This window comes from Protomyctophum bolini (assembly GCF_963924005.1).
Source record: "Protomyctophum bolini genome assembly, chromosome: 5".
In the NCBI taxonomy this organism is placed as follows: domain Eukaryota; kingdom Metazoa; phylum Chordata; class Actinopteri; order Myctophiformes; family Myctophidae; genus Protomyctophum; species Protomyctophum bolini.
The window spans coordinates 14886223-14906182 of record NC_137866.1 but is presented as its reverse complement, the minus strand read 5'-3'; the positions used below and the strand labels follow the sequence as shown (position 1 = coordinate 14906182).

Genomic DNA, 19960 nt, shown 5'->3' with positions numbered 1-19960 from the left:
GTTAAGTAACGGAGCACAGCCAATGCACCTGCCTGCTCCCGCAATGTTTTATGTACCTTTCAAATGAGAAAAAAGAAGAAAATAAATCTGGTCTCGGTCTCGACTCGGACTCGACCCCCTCCCACACTCGGTCTTGATTTGTACTCGCTTTAGGTGGACTCGACTACAACACGACAAACAATCAATGAATACCTTTGCAACCAATATATTAATGGCAAGTATGTCCTACATACGTCCAAATATCTGAACTAATACTTTAAGTCAAACGTCAAATGTGCTTTTTCCACCACTGCTCATATTATATTAAATCCATCCCAGGTCTTAGTTGTTCTCCTGACAGACACAGAGAGCTGTTCTCACTTCAATCACCCTCAGCAGCACAGCAGGTACTCAGACACTGACCTGGACAAAAAAACCTGGCATGGAATAAGAGAGATTTCTTCAGGGGCCGACAAATTTGACACAGGCCCTCTTCTCTTCTCATCACGCGCACACGCACACGCACACACACACACACACACACACACACACACACACACACTTCTCATCACGCGCACACGCACACACACACACACACACACACACACACACACACACACACACACACACACACACACACACACACACACACACACACACACACACACACACACACACGTTCTCCTCAGAACCCCCTAAGCAGGAGGAGGGGGGATGTCCCCACCATTCAACCACAGATTTCAGAGCTTTCACTTATACAGAGTGAAGTCCATATGGTGAAGGGGGAAATGTTGCATTTATATTTGATCGAAAGCACTTTACAGTGACATTCACACTGACATTTAACAGCAATTTAGTTTGATGCGTTTCTGGTCATAATATTGTACACTCATTTTGTATGTCCGTGGCAATTTTTTATATAAATGCCCACCAGAGGCGAGTTTTCCGATTACGAAAAATATGAATAATAATTAAAAAATTAATAAAATGGATGTGAGTCTGCAGTTCCAACTGCAATGGGGAGATATTGTTAAACAGCCTATGGGAGCCAGGTGGAAGAAGAAACAATATGTAAGACAATATTACACCAGCCACCATATTATTCTTCCAATTAAAACAAGCTCGAACACAATGTCAAACACAATTAGCCAGATACACATCTGACCGAGAAGAAAGCAATCCTACTACAGTATATTCTATCTGTACACCGTGCGTTCTCTCAGCGGGTTGACCGCAGCTGATCTGCACATGAACATAGTGACACAGCTGAAGCAAACTCCTAGCAAACTATGGGATCTGTATAGTTGTGGTTGCAGCCTGCCCCATAGCCCGGATGGACAGGGAACTAATTGATATACAGCTATTTAATACCTTTTTCTTTTTTAAAGAACACCATTACTGTGTACTCAACTGTGTCTGTGTGTGTGTGTGTGTGTGTGTGTGTGTGTGTGTGTGTGTGTGTGTGTGGGGGGGGGAGGTTCCCCAGTTCAATTATGATTCTTAGGGGATCCCCAGTTCAAATATGATTATGTTTGGGGGATCACAGCCTGAAAAGGTTATGAACAACTCATTAGAGTAATCTAATCTCACTATAAAACGAGTGTTTTGTCCTCAAAATACCCACTCCAGACACTATGGGAAATGTGCACAGACTGTGGCCAGCTATAAATACACAGGAAACCCGTCAGTGAAATTATTCCATAGTGCAAATTAATCTGAACATCAACATTTTTCCATGGATTTGTCTCTGAGGTCTGGTCTATTGACCCACATATGAACAGCTTGTTTAGATTGTCATAGCAACACCTTAAAGGAATAATAACTTTGCCCTGTGACTTTGTTATGTTAACATAACAAAACAATAATTACACATATTACTCATCATTAAAATAAAATCACACACGTGTGAAGTGAGGGGTGCTCTTATCATCGTACATCATGCCGTAAAATGGACACTATCTACAGTATTTACTCAGACACTATGACGTAAAATTGTCCATTCATTGTCAATGCGAATTTAATGTTTGTGTAGGTGCACACACACCAAAAGCTGGTGAATATGAGGGGATAGACCTACTGAAAATAAAGGGCTCAATATGGGGTGTCTGACATGTGCAAATCACCCGTTGCTGCCGACAACGACATGCGTTGGTCCGACATGCGTTTGGGTTTGGGGTAGGGTGTCGGACTGTTAGTATGTCGGAACTTATGCGGTAACACTTGCTATGCATCCCATGTTTATAATTATACATTATAAATGTTAAATGTTAAATGTTAAATTATTATAAAAACAGTGTTTTGATGGAATTAGTTTGCCTCCCGTATCTAAAAACAGAGTTTTGAGGGAATTCGTTTGCCTCCCGTATCTAAAAACAGTGTTTTGATGGAAGTCGTTTGCCTCCCGTATCTAAAAACAGTGTTTTGATGGAATTCGTTTGCCTCCCGTATCTAAAAACAGTGTTTTGATGGAAGTCGTTTGCCTCCCGTATCTAAAAACAGTGTTTTGATGGAATTCGTTTGCCTCCCGTATCTAAAAACAGTGTTTTGATGGAATTCGTTTGCCTCCCGTATCTAAAAACAGTGTTTTGATGGAATTCGTTTGCCTCCCGTATCTAAAAACAGAGTTTTGAGGGAATTCGTTTGCCTCCCATATCTAAAAACAGTGTTTTGATGGAATTCGTTTGCCTCCCGAATCTAAAAACAGTGTTTTGATGGAATTCGTTTGCCTCCCGTATCTAAAAACAGTGTTTTGATGGAATTCGTTTGCCTCCCGTATCTAAAAACAGTGTTTTGATGGAATTCGTTTGCCTCCGTATCTAAAAACAGTGTTTTGAGGGAATTCGTTTGCCTCCCGTATCTAAAAACAGTGTTTTGAGGGAATTCGTTTGCCTCCCGTATCTAAAAACAGTGTTTTGATGGAATTCGTTTGCCTCCCGTATCTAAAAACAGTGTTTTGATGGAATTCGTTTGCCTCCCGTATCTAAAAACAGAGTTTTGAGGGAATTCGTTTGCCTCCCGTATCTAAAAACAGTGTTTTGATGGAATTCGTTTGCCTCCCGTATCTAAAAACAGTGTTTTGAGGGAATTCGTTTGCCTCCCGTATCTAAAAACAGTGTTTTGATGGAATTCGTTTGCCTCCCGTATCTAAAAACAGTGTTTTGATGGAATTCGTTTGCCTCCCGTATCTAAAAACAGTGTTTTGATGGAATTCGTTTGCCTCCCGTATCTAAAAACAGTGTTTTGATGGAATTCGTTTGCCTCCCGTATCTAAAAACAGTGTTTTGATGGAATTCGTTTGCCTCCCGTATCTAAAAACAGAGTTTTGAGGGAATTCGTTTGCCTCCCGTATCTAAAAACAGTGTTTTGATGGAATTAGTTTGCCTCCCGTATCTAAAAACAGTGTTTTGATGGAATTCGTTTGCCTCCCGTATCTAAAAACAGTGTTTTGATGGAATTCGTTTGCCTCCCGTATCTAAAAACAGTGTTTTGATGGAATTCGTTTGCCTCCCGTATCTAAAAACTGTGTTTTGATGGAATTCGTTTGCCTCCCGTATCTAAAAACAGTGTTTTGATGGAATTCGTTTGCCTCCCGTATCTAAAAACAGAGTTTTGAGGGAATTCGTTTGCCTCCCGTATCTAAAAACAGTGTTTTGATGGAATTCGTTTGCCTCCCGTATCTAAAAACAGAGTTTTGAGGGAATTCGTTTGCCTCCCGTATCTAAAAACAGTGTTTTGATGGAATTCGTTTGCCTCCCGTATCTAAAAACAGTGTTTTGATGGAATTCGTTTGCCTCCCGTATCTAAAAACAGTGTTTTGATGGAATTCGTTTGCCTCCCGTATCTAAAAACAGTGTTTTGATGGAATTTGTTTGCCTCCCGTATCTAAAAACAGTGTTTTGATGGAATTCGTTTGCCTCCCGTATCTAAGAACAGTGTTTTGATGGAATTCGTTTGCCTCCCGTATCTAAAAACAGTGTTTTGATGGAATTCGTTTGCCTCCCGTATCTAAAAACAGTGTTTTGATGGAATTCGTTTGCCTCCCGTATCTAAAAACAGTGTTTTGATGGAATTCGTTTGCCTCCCGTATCTAAAAACAGTGTTTTGATGGAATTCGTTTGCCTCCCGTATCTAAAAACAGTGTTTTGATGGAATTCGTTTGCCTCCCGTATCTAAAAACAGAGTTTTGAGGGAATTCGTTTGCCTCCCGTATCTAAAAACAGTGTTTTGATGGAATTCGTTTGCCTCCCGTATCTGAAAACAGTGTTTTGATGGAATTCGTTTGCCTCCCGTATCTAAAAACAGTGTTTTGATGGAATTCGTTTGCCTCCCGTATCTAAAAACAGTGTTTTGATGGAATTCGTTTGCCTCCCGTATCTAAAAACAGTGTTTTGATGGAATTCGTTTGCCTCCCGTATCTAAAAACAGAGTTTTGAGGGAATTCGTTTGCCTCCCGTATCTAAAAACAGTGTTTTGATGGAATTCGTTTGCCTCCCGTATCTAAAAACAGAGTTTTGAGGGAATTCGTTTGCCTCCCGTATCTAAAAACAGTGTTTTGATGGAATTCGTTTGCCTCCCGTATCTAAAAACAGTGTTTTGATGGAATTCGTTTGCCTCCCGTATCTAAAAACAGTGTTTTGATGGAATTCGTTTGCCTCCCGTATCTAAAAACAGTGTTTTGATGGAATTCGTTTGCCTCCCGTATCTAAAAACAGTGTTTTGATGGAATTCGTTTGCCTCCCGTATCTGTTTTGATGGAATTCGTTTGCTTTCTGTATCTAAAAACAGTGTTTTGAGGGAATTCGTTTGCTCCCAAACTTTTTCGGGAGAAATAAACAGACATTGTTATTTCTGCAAACCGCATATAACATATAACCTCTAAAACAACAGTTAGAGAGTGGCCAATCAAATCGCATGAAAAACACGGTCATCTTGACCTTTCATAGTCATAGTAGTATATGAGTTCAGACATGCTAGTGTTAAGTACTAGTAGAAAAACCCTAGTTTGACATGTCACATGCTACTTAACACTAGCATGTCTGAACTCATATACCGTACTACTATGACTATGAAAGGTCAAGGTGACCGTGTTTGCGTGGGGAGATTTATTTATTGCCCCCAGATGGTCTAAAAATGAGTTACTTTGACCAATGTATTACCAATCTTGTACACCATTGCTCACGAAAGCAACACCCTTGACCCAATTATAGCCACTGCATCTAGCTTTTAATTAAAGTTCCCCGGGCATCGTTTTGGGATATTTGGGCCGATATGGGTCTTTTTCTCAAGTCTAGAGTCAGTGTTTTCCCCTCCCGGCTCATGGCTCTTCACAGACGGCACAGAGACAGCAGCCACTCTGCGGAATGTGTCAGTGTTGCTACAGTGGTGTGAACTGTGAACCGTGCTGGCACTGGTGCTGCTGAGTGCTGACAGCCGAGGCTGGGCGTAGGCTATATCCATTTTGCTTTTTGCGGTTTTCCAAAACAAACCAGTGTGCGCAAAGCGACTGGAAGGACGAGGTTTACAGACATACCAAGTAGCCAATCTGCTGATTAGGCTACCCGATCAGCGATCACCAGGGGGCAGCAACAACACACACACACCCACACACACCCACACACACACACACACACACACACACACACACACACACACACCATGCGCTCCGTCACACCATGCGCTCCGCCCTTTAGAGTCCTCAAGGAGAAGACTTTTTTTTGGTCCTGATCATACAACTTCTATATATCGAGGTGCAAAGGATTCCAGCTTTGTATAATTTTCTGCGTCCAATAGGCCTACATGACTGTTGCAGCCTAAGTGGAGGAGCTTTACTGGCTGGCATCTACAAGATGCGTCCAGTAAAGTTCCCAAGTCTTAGTCATGGAGTCAGTGACCAGCCCAATGTACTGAAATTTGGAATGTAGCTGGCCTTAGAGTAGAGTAGTTTGCTCATTGGGCTGTTTGGTCACAACAACTTTGAAAACCACTTTACAGAATATAAGGAACCCTGAGCGCCCCTGATGAGCAGGACTGTCTGCAGGGTTCTAGGCATAAGCAATATAAGCGGTCGCTTCATGGGGCCACAACCACTAAGGGGGCCACATGTCCAATGTATTTGCATTTAAGTTCATAAAGTTAACATGAGAACATGTAAATGTATTTGAAATTAAATAAAAATCAGGATTCCAATTCAGAAATAGCAAAAAAATAATTCAGGAAAAAATGCAAAAATTGCAGATCTACAGCTCAAAACGCGTCGCAGCTATCAGCTATTTTTACTATATGCTTTGTGGCCCTCTGAAAGTTGCCCAACCCGGCCCAACCCTTATCCAAAAACTAGTTATTATTTGAATATGCAATACAATTAGGATCTCACTAAAGACACAACAGAATAGTTGAATGCAAGTTGCAAATTGCATTATGCAATACACCTGTGGACCACTGCATGCCCACAGGTGAAGTGGTTTGCCATTGATTGCAGTTGGTTGATTGGATTGTAACTGTTGGCAATAGACAAATTCAGAAACGGGTCTCATGGTCGGAGCTTACGTATTTCCTGTATGCGGACTCGACATAGCTGCGGGGTCTAAACGCTCACCAGGCGCACCTCTTCTACTACAGTGAACGGTAGAGTGACTGATGTTAGTCTGCCTCAAACGTTACTCTTTTACCTGCTTTTTACTAACACTAACATTACAAAGATGCCCAGAACATCGAGATTAACCTGTTTAGTTGCTCCAACAGTAGTGGCAACATTTTTTAAAGCGGAATGTCAAAATGTCCTTGTGTGTGTGTGTGTGTGCACACACTCTCTCTCTCCAATGTCTCCATACAGAGAGAGAGTTATTTAACGAAAATCAAGATTTAACGCAGGTAGGCTATCGTACTATCACAAACAATTCGCCTTGTGTAGAGAGAGATGCGTCCAGCGTCCTGTGTTGGTCTTGCGCTTGTATCACGGTATCCTGCACGTGCGTGAGATGTCAAGGGCCCCACCCTGCCTGGCCCTTCTAGTAAATGCCAGACATGCCGGACCTGACCTGCAAAGGGCATAGGGCCACCTGAATCCTAGAACCTTTTATAAACTAGTTTGTTTAGTTGTGTGACAAGCCCAGAAGTGTGTGTGTGTGTGTGTGTGTGTGTGTGTGTGTGTGTGTGTGTGTGTGTGTGCGTGCGCGTGCATGCGTGTGTGTGTGTGTGTGTGTGTGTGTGTGTGTGTGTGTGTGTGTGTGTGCGCGCGCACACGCGTGTGCGCACCTGAATGTGTGACAGAGAGATAGTGAACTTTGTCTATAGTGTGTCAAAGCTCCACCTCTTGCCAGTCTGATCTGATACGCCAGATCAAACACAACTTCCACTGAGAGAGAACAGACTGTCCATCCACAGCTAGAGGAGGAAATACTGACCCACACCACTGGAACTACCTGAATACTGACCCAGACCACTGGAAACACCTGCTGAACACTGACCCAGAACACTGGAACTACCTGAATACTGACCCAGACCACTGGAAACACCTGCTGAACACTGACCCAGAACACTGGAACTACCTGAATACTGACCCAGACCACTAGAACTACCTGAACACTGACCCAGACCACTGGAACTACCTGAACACTGACCCAGACCACTGGAACTACCTGCTGAACACTGACCCAGACCACTGGAACTACCTGCTGAACACTGACCCAGACCACTGGAACTACCTGCTGAACACTGACCCAGAACACTGGAACTACCTGCTGAACACTGACCCAGAACACTGGAACTACCTGCTGACTCTGTCAGCTGAATGGACTTTAACAACAACCACTTTCACAGTCAAAGTAAACTTGATTAGAATAATTCTAAAAGAAGGAGTGTTACCACCCCTGACTGCATTTCCTGTCTTTGTAGCTAAACTCTGACACAAAATGGCTTCCAACGCATCTCACCCAGAAGAGTATTATTCCTGTCCTGTGTGTTGCGTCATCTTTAAAGAACCTGTTATACTGGCGTGTAGCCACAGCTTCTGTAAAGCCTGTCTGCAGGAAAAGTGGAGAAAGACAGAAAAAAAGGAATGTCCCATTTGTAAGAAGAGACATTCAATTGATCCACCTCTTAACCTGGCTCTGAAGAACATGTGTGAGGCCTTCGTACAGGAGAAAGTCCAGATATCATTGAAGCCTTTACAGGAGAAACTGAAGGTTTTTAATGAAGTTAAAACAAACTACGACCAAACGGCAGAACACATTAAGGTCCGGGCCCGGCACACCGAGACGCAGATGAAGGAACAGTTTAAGAAGATGCATCAGTTTCTACATGATGAAGAAGAGGCCAGGATCACCGAACTGAGGGAGGAAGAGCAGCAGAAGAGTCAGTTGATGAAGGAGAAGATCGAGGGTCTGAACAGAGACATATCAACCATTTCAGACACAATCAGAGCCATCGAGGAGGAGCTGAGAGCCGAACACGTCTCATTCCTGCAGACCACAGTGGAAAGAGTCCAGCTCACTGCACTGCAGGACCCACAGCCGGTCTCAGGAGCACTGATAGACGAGGCCAAACACCTGGGAAACCTGGCCTTCAGAGTCTGGGACAAGATGAAGGACATTGTCTCCTACAATCCTGTCATTCTGGATCCCAACACTGCCTTTCCAAACCTCATCCTGTCTGATGATCTGACCAGCGTGAGATGGGGAAAGAAACAGCAGCTTCCTGACAATCCAGAGAGGTTTGACTGGTGGGGCCGTGTTGTTGGTTCTGAGGGCTTTAACTCTGGGACTCACAGCTGGGATGTTGAGGTTGGAGACAATACAACCTGGGAACTGGGTGTGTTAGCAAAGTCCTTCCAGAGGAAAGGAAAGATACATGTAGGGGGTCAATGTTGGGCCATATGGTTCAATAAAGGTAAATACAAAGCATTCTCCTCCTCAGAGTCAGACACTGATCTCTCAGTGAAGCAGAACCCCAAGAAGATCAGAGTCCAGCTGGACTGGAACAAAGGAACTCTGTCCTTCTCTGATCCTGATACCAACACACACATCCACACCACACACACCTTCACTGACACACTCTTTCCATACATTAGCAATTATCAGACTCTCCCTCTGAAGATGTTACCATGGAAGGTCAGTGTGACTCTGAAACCATGTTAGACATGAAGATGATGTCATGTTATTGATACATTATACTGCCTATTGTCAATAATTAATAATTACCAAAGTTACAGATACTATTTGGTTTCTATTGTCTGCTATCACTTTGCAATAGTATTAATAATATCAGTAATAGTACTAATGCCAACAATAATATAGGGATTATTTTAAAGGTAATTAAAATATAAGGGATTCATGTAGAAATTGAATTATCTCAGTAGTAATCATGTTGAGGAATTGAGATACTTTACCATAGAATGTACACTATTATATTTATACTGTAAATCCCAGCTCAGTCAGCTGTCAGGAAGAAACCACTTAACTCCAAAAAAATAATTTTCTTCAGGAAAATGAAGGCAATACTGCCTCATCAAAGTTGGTGTTGTGACTTTATATATTGTCAATTAGTTCCATGAGAGGGGAAGACATGGTGGAGTTAATTTGCTGCTTTAGCAGACAGTTTGAGGGTCCAATGGAGTTAAGAGGTTTTGTCCAAAGCACAGACGTAAATGGTGTTCAATAGGTGTTCAATTTCCTCCCGACAGCAACAAATTTGCTAACTTTTACACTTGTAACTGTACTGTACTTTTTACACAATTTCCTAAAATGTAATTATCAGGTTGGATGAATCTCTTCATGACATTATATAGTTGTTTGATGGTTAGCAGAGGTCAGTATGTAAAATATTAGTTATTGTTAATGTTAATGAAACCACAGGATGAGGTAGACTATGAACCCTGCAGTCACTTGAATCACTGATAAAATGGTAACACCATACAAAACTCCTTGAATTAACTTGTGTCAGTTAAACAACTTTAATCATCACATCCACACAGACTCTTTGTCCTAATACCTAAAGAAAAGAACTATAGGCCTACTATAAAAACTTGTCAAACATTGGCCAAAATATCAAATAATGTAAGAAAGTCATCATAAAGTTGACCATGTGGTCCTCACAACGACTAGCCTACGGTATAATTGTTGGTTAAAATCCTACATTTGCTGCTTTGGCCATTTTCTGCTTATGGATTTAGGTAATATTGACCACTTATTTTGTATGTCTGTGGCAAAAATATATCTTGATGAAATGTCCACTACAAGATGGCATGGTGGTGACCCCTGACCTCGGTTCATAACCATATTATGGTTAAGCCTTGGGTTAAGAGTGGTTGTGAGACAATAGAGGTGTGCATGGCTATCTTTAGCATGCAATTTTTCACCTAAATGATTAGAAAACACATTGTGCACAACACCTGTCAGTCTATCTGCTGGCATTTTACCTGCGCGTGCGCACACACACACACACACACACACACACACACACACACACACACACACACACACACACACACACACACACACACACACACACACACACACACACACGACACTTAAGTTACAGTATGGTCAATAACAGTCACTGCATCACTAGGTTTTGGTCGTTGCCTCAGATAGCTCATCCTCTCATCATGTGAAACTCATTTGGTTGTAACAGCTGTAACAGGTCCCTGCAGAAGAAAGGGATGTCCTAAATGGGACCATATTCCTCTGCATGGATGCATAATATATTAGGGCTGTCAAAATAACTGCGTTAACTGAGTTAATTCATTTGTGAAATTAATTTGATGACAAGCTGTAAACCTATACCTACTACTACATCAGCAGTTAAGTTGGCATGGGAAAATGAGTTGGGAATCAAATTTCAGATGAGCTCTGGGAAGACAGTCTTGAAGAAGTTAATGCTTGCTCTATCAACTCCAGACATTGCCCTATTCAGTTTCCTTTTATATATACCCTCTAGAGACCAGTGGTTCCAAACCACCCTATAATAAAATGCCCAATACTAACAGCCGGTCAGCAAGTGGATTCATGAATGTATGAATGTATGTAAGCCAAACTTATGTTTCTATGTCAGTGGTTTTCAAACTATTTTATGTCAACAAACCCAAAAATTACATGTAATTAGCAGCGGAACCCCATCTGAAAATATAGAAACAAATAGAGCCAAAGATTTGAGTTAAAAACATGATGTGTGCCACATTTTAAAAAATAGCTTTTCAATTTTCAATAGCTAAAGTATAACATAATGCTTACAACACCAAGAGGGTTTGGAACCACTGGTCTAGTCCAGAGGGTATATAAAGGGTTAACAACGTGCATTACAGTATGTATATATGATCTGTTTGAACTTGAACTTACTCTACGTACGATGTGTAAATTATCATTGACCGATTCCCCACAAAAGCAAAGTGTGTCCCTATCAGTTCAATAAGAGATGTCTGTGCGTGCGTGTGTGCATATGATTGACAGGATGTCTATCAGCAGAACCTGCAGTGTATTTCTTTATAGGGTGGACTATTTAAGAGCTGTCAGCACCTGTTCTAATGTGCTCGTCAAGTGGGCAGCATTGATTGGCTGGCTATGTATCGAGGTCATGTACTGTCAGCACTGGAAAAGGTAGGCTACTCATATTATGTTTTATTTAAAGGGATATATATATATATATATATAATTTTTTTTAAAGAAAATTCTGGTAATTGTATCATCTACTCAGGCTCATGTGAACACCCCGACAGTTTTTTAAGTTGCTTGATTCAATATTTAGATATTTGATATTCATTTTAGCTGCCCCGCCCCCTTCATATACAAACCCATTGTAACATCAAATTCCATTTGAACCATGATAGATTCATTGAAAACACCCATCCTTGTTTCTGGCGACTGATATTGTCCTTCTAATGTGTGGGGTACCCGTGTTTTCCTGGCCAAGTATATGTTTATGACAAGTGTTAGTCAAAAAAATTCTGAAAGCCAGACTTTTACACTTGTAACATAAGTATAAGTTCTACATTGTGGCATCACTACTTTTACTTAGCCTATAAGTAAAACAAAGTCAGAGTATAGCCCTCCTGTCTGTCAGTGGTTTTAGCATGCAGAGCCCAGAGCCCAGGGGAACAGCTGCAGATTATCCTGTCATGCGGTGTTGCCAGGTCCTTTCAACAGGCCACCATGTCGTGTGCACCCACTGGGGAAACCCAGGAGCATGCTAGGCTAATTTAAGACGCTGCAGAGTGAATGACAACAACGACCTACATACACACAGAAGCACACAGAGGGCGTCGTTTTGGGGGGGGGGGGGGTGGCACAAATTAAACATTTGTTGTTAAAAGGTGAAAGCACTGTATTCTGATAATTGCGACCGTAGGTCGCAGTTTACTTTGAAAACCTGCAAAACATGTCAGTCCATGCGTCCATCCGTCCGTCTCGTGACATGCTCCATGTATGGCCAATACAGAATTAATTCCATGTGTTGATATGACCTCCATATACGGCCAAACCTCACCAAACCCTGTACACTCAAGACACTGCCCTGCAGCCATAATTATAGATCTCCATGGAGCCGACCTGTTCTGACATTCCATATGTTGATCTGACCTCATCAAACCCTGTAAACTCAAGACACTGCACCCCCTGTCACCCTTAGATCTCCATATGGAACTGAGCTGTTCTGACATTGGCCGACAACGGGATTAAAAGTGTTTCAACTGGTCTGGTATATATTACACTAATTCTAAAGATGTGTTTGAGGTCATTGTTCATGCCCCAAAATTTGACCTTTTGGATACACAAATAAGGTGATTTGTCCAAAAACGTAGTTACTGCACGTTGGCTGTGTAGGGCAGTTAAGTGTGTCTGGGTTTAATACATATTAAACCAATGGAAAGTAGAACTTGATGGTATCTAACTACATCTATTCAAATACAAAGGCAGTGAGCAGAGGAGAAAATCAGAGAGGGGGACAGACAGGCGAACAAACAATAATAATAAAAAGACACCCGCAATTGTTTTCAACTGAATGAGTTTGTGACAATGAAAGCCCGGAGCTTAGTTTGAACGTCCAGTCACGCACACACATGTGACAGGGGCCAGCAAAAAGGGCCTCAACTCGATTTTTACAGATTACAGATTATTACAGATTATTAAAGTACAGAATGTAAGCTTTCATATGATGTATCATTCAATGAAATTGGACAATAATTGAAGGAGATATAACCTAGGGGGTCCCCAGCTAAATGATTAATAGCTGGAATCAAATGGGATGCTTACATATCTGTAACCCAGAATGCATGAAATGGTGCATTTATATGGTTGCATTTATATAGCGCTTTTATCCAAAGCACTTTACATAGATATAGTGCATTCAATTCACACCGAATCAACCTGCCGGCGTAAATACCACACGACAGTGAGATTTGAGTCTGGCTTATTAGCCAGGCTATAGCTTAAGGACACTTAACTTTGACACTAACTCTGTGGGAGCCTGGGTTCGAACTGGGTAAAGTGTAGCGGTCACTCTACCACTGATCCACTGCCGCCTTAGTGGTGTTCTATCGTTGCTGTTGGGTAAAACACTTTTCAGCTCTATGAGCTCAAAACGTCCTCACGCCTCCCAGACACAATTTCTTAATCCCACGATTTTGTAACCCATTTTTTCAGCCAGTGTCACTTATCTACAGTAATGTAATCCTGGGATCTACACAATGGACTGACCGCATGCTTCCTTCAATGCATGAGGAGTACAAGCTGCTTCTTTTCACCTGACAGGGAGTTTCCCCGGTTGGACATAGCACGTGCAAGGAACATGTAATTGCGACCAGTTTCTTTCCCCATCCATCAGGCGCCCGGTCTGGCCAGGGGGATGTAGTTTAGAGACCAGGAGTACTGCATGTTTTCTTATGAGGGTACCTATACCCTATTGCTATTTTTAACACAATAAAAAAGGAACATGTCAGAGTTACAACTTTTCAACCCGGCAGCAACACGAGTATTTCCAATTATATTATTCTAATACATCTTGGATCCAAATAATTTTAATCCACTACATTTATTTAAAAACTAGATAGGCTACTAGTTAATTTGTAGATTTTGATTATTATTACAAAACATGCATTAACCACTTCAGCCCTGTATACATTTCGGCCATTTGAAAATAGGCAATCTAATAGCTCACAATGTGTTCACGATACAACGCATTGTGAACTTGTAGATCTGCTATTTTCAAATGATTTTTATACATTTGAAAACTTGAAATGGGACACTGCATAATGACTACTTTCCACTTTTGGTACTTTAACCCATTCTGTACGGGAACCCATTTTGGTGTTTAGCATCACGTTATGCTTTAGCTATTGAAAAATAGCAGATCTACAAGCTCATAGCGCGCCACCGAGTGGCGCGCTACGAGCTTGTAGGTCTGCTATTTTTGAAAAATCGAAGAGCGACTGACATTTTTAGAATCTGATCTCAGGTCAGAATGGGTTAATCAGACCCAGTGTGTGTCCAGTGGAAACCTCGTATGAATCTGATCTCAGGTCAGAATGGGTTAAGTACATTTTGATACCAATACTTTTGTACTTTTACTCAAGAACATTTTGAATTCCGGACGTTTAATTGCAAAGTATTTCTACATCGTAGTAGTGTTTATACTTTCACTTACTTTACTAATAAAAACATCCGAGTACTTTTTCCACCACTGCACAGGTCTCCTGACTGTGTCAGATTGCAGAAGGGGACATGTTCGTAGTGACAGGCTGAGCAGGGTAAGAAATGAGCTGACTTCTGCTGATCCTCTCTTTCTCTTTTCTCTGTCCCGCTCTCTCACTTCATCATCCTCATCATCATCCTCATCATCATCATCTCGCTAATGCCCTCTTTCTAAAGCCCTGAATTCTTCAGCCAACAGTAAACTTATCCGGGTGACGTTTAAGAGCTTGGAGGACATACAGTATTTATAATGCTGTGAGCTGGCTTATACGATTCCCGAAAGGCGAGGAGCAGCGAGTGGGTAAAGAAATCTGTTCCAAATCCGACCAATGGTACCCATCTCCTATCAGAGCAGTGGCATGCAGGCAAACAGGCGGGCGGGCGGGCGCACAGCGGGGAAGATGATGACAACCTGGTCTAAAGCCTCCGTTTCTCTGGGGCTCCATTACATTCACAAAGGCGGACGTGGATCAATGTTGATTATGTATATATGCAGTTTTTGACGTGTCTATTGGCGATCATGAGTAAAGCCTGATTTATGCTATAGTTGCGAACTGGAAGTAGATGAATTCCAAGCTTTGATTGATTAATTGATTGAATATTTTACAGTCAGACGTTAAGGCTAAAAGGATAACAGGAAATCCTGCAGGGGACTTCTTTCCATTGTGGTCCTATGTGTTCAATGCGCAAAAATACATGTGATCAACAATATACCAGTAAGAAGCCTTGAAGGAGAGAAGCGTGCACACATCCGCCTGGGTGACAGCAGACAACTCACTGACTGACTGATGGGAAATGCAGGTTTTCATAGTAAACGCGACCTACAGTCACAAAAAGGCACTATATGTACAAAGGTGAAAAAGGAAAAGCAGCAACGTTCGACACAGCAACTCGTGCGCTTTAGCTCACTCAGTGGTGTCTCTTGTGACTCAAGTTCGCTTAAAGGAGCATTCAGTGATTTGGGTGATTTGGAAAACCCCCCGGTCTTCCCCGGTAACACAATATGGAAATGCACGCACTACAGTGGGGGGACACGTGACAGGCCAACAGCACACACACCAAGGCCTGCCCCCGCTTGATCATGATTGGCGGAAGGCCCCTCTCTATCCTGATTGGATGAAGGCTGGGCCACCTAGCCAAAAACGAAACATATTGTTTTTTGACCCCCAGGGGTTAAATGGGGACAGGGAGGAACTCCTTATATGGTCAGCACACTCTATAGTAGGAAGGATTATCACTTATCCTGATAGATCATTTTTCAGGCCAATTTAGATAGAAACCAGTGAGTGACCAGTAGTTAGTTAGGTATGTGGGTATTGAGGGCACTGTCCTGTCTTCTACCCTGAGCCATCCCAAAGTAGCAACGTGTGTTGGAATTAGGTAGGTCATGGGCTTAAGGCCGAGAAGTAATCGGCTATTTTCGGTGCTTGACATCATCAGAAGGCTATAAGATAAATAAATCAGGCACGTGCGTGTTGTTGCCAAGAGAGGATTGTGTGTTCGTCCACAGCCCAGTGACAATGAAAGTTGTTTCTGGACAAACACACACACACACACACACACACACGTGAACATTCTCACTCACACAGCTGTTGAGAGATGTGGTGATTTGCAAGTGCGGTGGTGCGTTTGCCCGCCGGTGTAGCTCCGCAGCAGAGCAGCATGTCAGAGGACACATGGGACATTCTAACTGACAGTCAGGGGAGGAACACAACCGCGCGTGCACACACGCACACACACACACACACACACACACACACACACACACACACACACGAGCCTGTGAATAAACACGCTAGCAGTCTTCAGAGTTCGGCTCAAAAAAGGCCGCCCTAAACTGTCATGTCAAACTTACAACCAAGACATCTGGGTAAATACATAATTTAAATGTACAAACGTCTAGAACAAGGTGTTATTAGGTCTTTGATGTATTATGTATGAAACACTGCTGACCATTTGGATGCCCTACGGCCTATGCTGACCATTTTGTGCTGCGGCGCGTTTCTTCATGCAGATTGGCTACTTTCGCCGTATGATTTGTCCTAATGTCGGTGCTAAATAACACTTAAACTGGCTGCCAGACCGGGCAGGGAGGAGGGGACACTTCAGCTCTGAGCAGCTCCACATGGGCACGCATGCGACTCGAGGACACATGCACGGGCACTCGTTATTAAGTGGCAGAGCCGCAGAGAAAATTCTTATTTTGAGGATCGGCTTGGCACATGTTGATGGCCCCTCTGCGTGCTGCCCACTGCACTGTGCGTATACCTCGCGGCGGCACTGACGAAAGGAAGCAGGTCAGTAAAGTACGTTGGTCGGAGTGACCTATTATCTGTATCGGCTGGGAATGAGGGTGTACTTTTCAAAGAGCTAGACCCCCTGGGAGATGGATTGCTGAGGTGGAGCACCACACCTACCATCAGCTCCAAGTACTTACAACACCTACCATCAGCTACCAGTACTTACAACACCTACCATCAGGTACCAGTACTTACAACACCTACCATCAGCCCCCAGTACTTACAACACCTACCATCAGCTCCTAATACTTAAAACGTCTACCATCAGCTCCTAATACTTAACACGTACCATCAGCTCCCAGTACTTACAACACCTACCATCAGCTCCTAGTACTTAAAACACCTACAATCAGCTCCCAATATTTACAACACCTACCATCAGCTCCCAGTACTTACAACACCTACCATCAGCTCCCAATACTTACAACCACACCTACCATCAGCTCCCAGTAACTTACAACAATACCTACCATCAGCTCCCAATATTTAAAACACCTAGCATCAGCTCCCAATATTTAAAACACCTACCATCAGCTCCCAGTACTTATTCATATGCTGAATTGGCAGTTTACCATTTCATAAAAAAATATATTAGGATGAACTGACCAAGGTTTTTATTTGTATTATTACCAGTAAGATGCCGTGAGGGCGAGAAGTGTGCACGCATCTGCCTGGGTGACGGCACTCTGCTGGGCGAGCGCTGGCGCTTTGGCATGGGGGTTAAGATCAACATATGGAATGAATTGTGTACTGGCCATATATGGAGCGTGTCTTGAGTGTACAGGGTTTGATGAGGTCAGAGCAACACATAGAATGTCAGAAAAGTCAGGATGGGTGGGGAAGATATGAAATGTCAGCACAGGTCAGCTCCAAATATGGAGATCTATGGGTTTGAGCCGAGGTCAGATATAGAGTTGCTGGCCGTGTTCTGCCCACTGTAAGTGTGTATTATTGCCACCTAGTGGTGGTTTTCTTACAGGTTTAGTTTTGCACCATGTGATGTTTTTCGACCCTTCTAGCTTGCCATAGTAGTATGTGTTCAGTGTATGCAAGACAGCAGAGGAGAGAACATGCTAGATCCTGTTCTTTTGACAAGCCTTGACTGTAAGCATATTTCTGTTGGTTTTCTTAAAGTATTATTCTCTCAATCTATTTGGTGATGTTTATCCATCCAAATGCTTTGAAACTACACTACATGAAGCAAATGTTGATGTTTATGTTTGCTACAACTGCATGCCATTTAAGTACATTACATTATATATGGTGGCAGCATTTGTATGTTATTTATTTTCTATTGCAATATGTTATATATGTTTTGACATATTAATATTACAGAATGCATATTTTTCTGTATTGTCTTACTTATTGCAGTTTTATAACTTCTCCAGTGTCAATAAACAAGACTATATTGCAATCCGTTTGTGCTCATTCATTGGAAAGACTGTTCGCTATCTGCCAAACTAGCCTGCTAATTCACCCAGGGAGGGCAGAATAGGCTGGTTACATATATACAGTATATACGGGAGATGCAGGTTCTAGAGAACAGAGGATCAAAAAATTAATAAAGTACATGATGTAAAGTAGGTTAGAATATAGACAGATGCCCACGTCAGACTCAAAGGGTTTTTAGTGCCTGGTTAAAGTAGGACAGGATATAGACAGACACCCACACGTCACACTCAAACGTGACTCACACACTGACACCAGCTCAGATTAGAGCCCTGCATATTCCATACATTAAATGTGTTAAGTGCCTCCACAGGGGATGTGCATAATGATTAGCATGGTGCTAATCTGCTTAATAGTAGTAATTTCCAATTGCTTTGAGTGGACCATGCAGCACATGCAGCGTCTGGATTTCTTTACGAATCCGACGTTGTTTATGTTCATGTTAAATGAAGATTCCCCATTAGAGATGTGTGAATAAGCCTCTAGTCTTCCTGGGGTCCTGAACAAAGCACTCAAATAGCCTACACATTTATATTATATTTACATAAACAAACAACAAATAATTACAAAAAGACAAATTAACATTATACAATCAAATTGAACAGACTAGTCAAATTAAATAAATACACGGATACCATAAGCTGTCACTTGTCAAGATATCTCTTGATATATTTTGTTAAGGGAATTTTGTTATGGATTGTTGATCCGATGTTTTGGGACAAAGCATTACAGACAGAGTACTACTAACCTACAGTATAAAAATATATATTAAAAAAATCTTGGTGCAGTTCTTGTTCTTATGTTACCAGAAGCTGCTCCTCTTGTGTTGTAGCGTATTGGTGCTAATAATGTTGTCAGGTATGCGTGTCTGCACACATTACTGAGAGATGAATCTCCAGTGTGCACGTACGTCGGTTACCCGAGGCTGAGTTGCCCTCATGAATGCATCCACTGAAAATACATCTTCTAATTATACACTGGTTATGTAAAATGGCTTACATTATCATAACGTTGCATGAGAACACTTGTGTGTGGCCTATAGCTGTCAGAGGATGGAGGGGATGAGGGGTGTGCAGGAGGAGGAGGTCAGCCATAATAATCATCTTCATCATTTATGAAATGGCTCCATCATTAATCTCTTCCTCGGTTTATTGTAAAAAAAAAAAGCCTCTCTTCTGAGCTACCCACTCCTCACTCAATCCACTTACATGCGAGCAAATCCAATGTGCACACTGCGTGCGAGAGTGCATGTGTGTGTTTGCACATGTGCAATAGTGCATGGTGCTTTGCCCTGCTGGGGGCGTGTTCTGCCTACCCCCATGTGCCCATGGCTCATGCATAATGTCATCTGAGCATGCCACGGCAGCAAACATTCTGCAACTCTGTGCGCGTCTTTGAGTGAGTGTCCGTGCATGCGTGCGTGCGTGCAGCCTATTATGCGTGCGTAGTGGAAATCATGATCCAGATAAAATTTTGCCAGATTAATAGGAAATAACGTGAATGTCTTGTTCTGTCAATGTGTGTGCATAAGTGTGCCATGATTTAAGAGCCACA

General features: G+C 42.3%; 2 protein-coding genes across 2 annotated transcripts in view; one reads left to right on the top strand and one right to left on the bottom strand.

Moving 5' to 3' along the window:
* The window catches only part of cacna2d3a (calcium channel, voltage-dependent, alpha 2/delta subunit 3a), a gene marked incomplete at both ends in the record, with an annotated part of 220647 nt that overhangs the window by 39752 nt on the left and 160935 nt on the right, over positions 1 to 19960 (bottom strand). The window lies entirely within an intron of this gene.
* LOC308315944 (nuclear factor 7, brain-like) lies at positions 7890 to 9113 on the top strand (the record flags this gene model as incomplete). The annotated part of the gene is made up of 1 exon (XM_080764221.1): positions 7890 to 9113. One exon carries the CDS (start codon positions 7890 to 7892, stop codon positions 9111 to 9113), a length of 1224 nt encoding a protein of 407 aa, XP_080620347.1.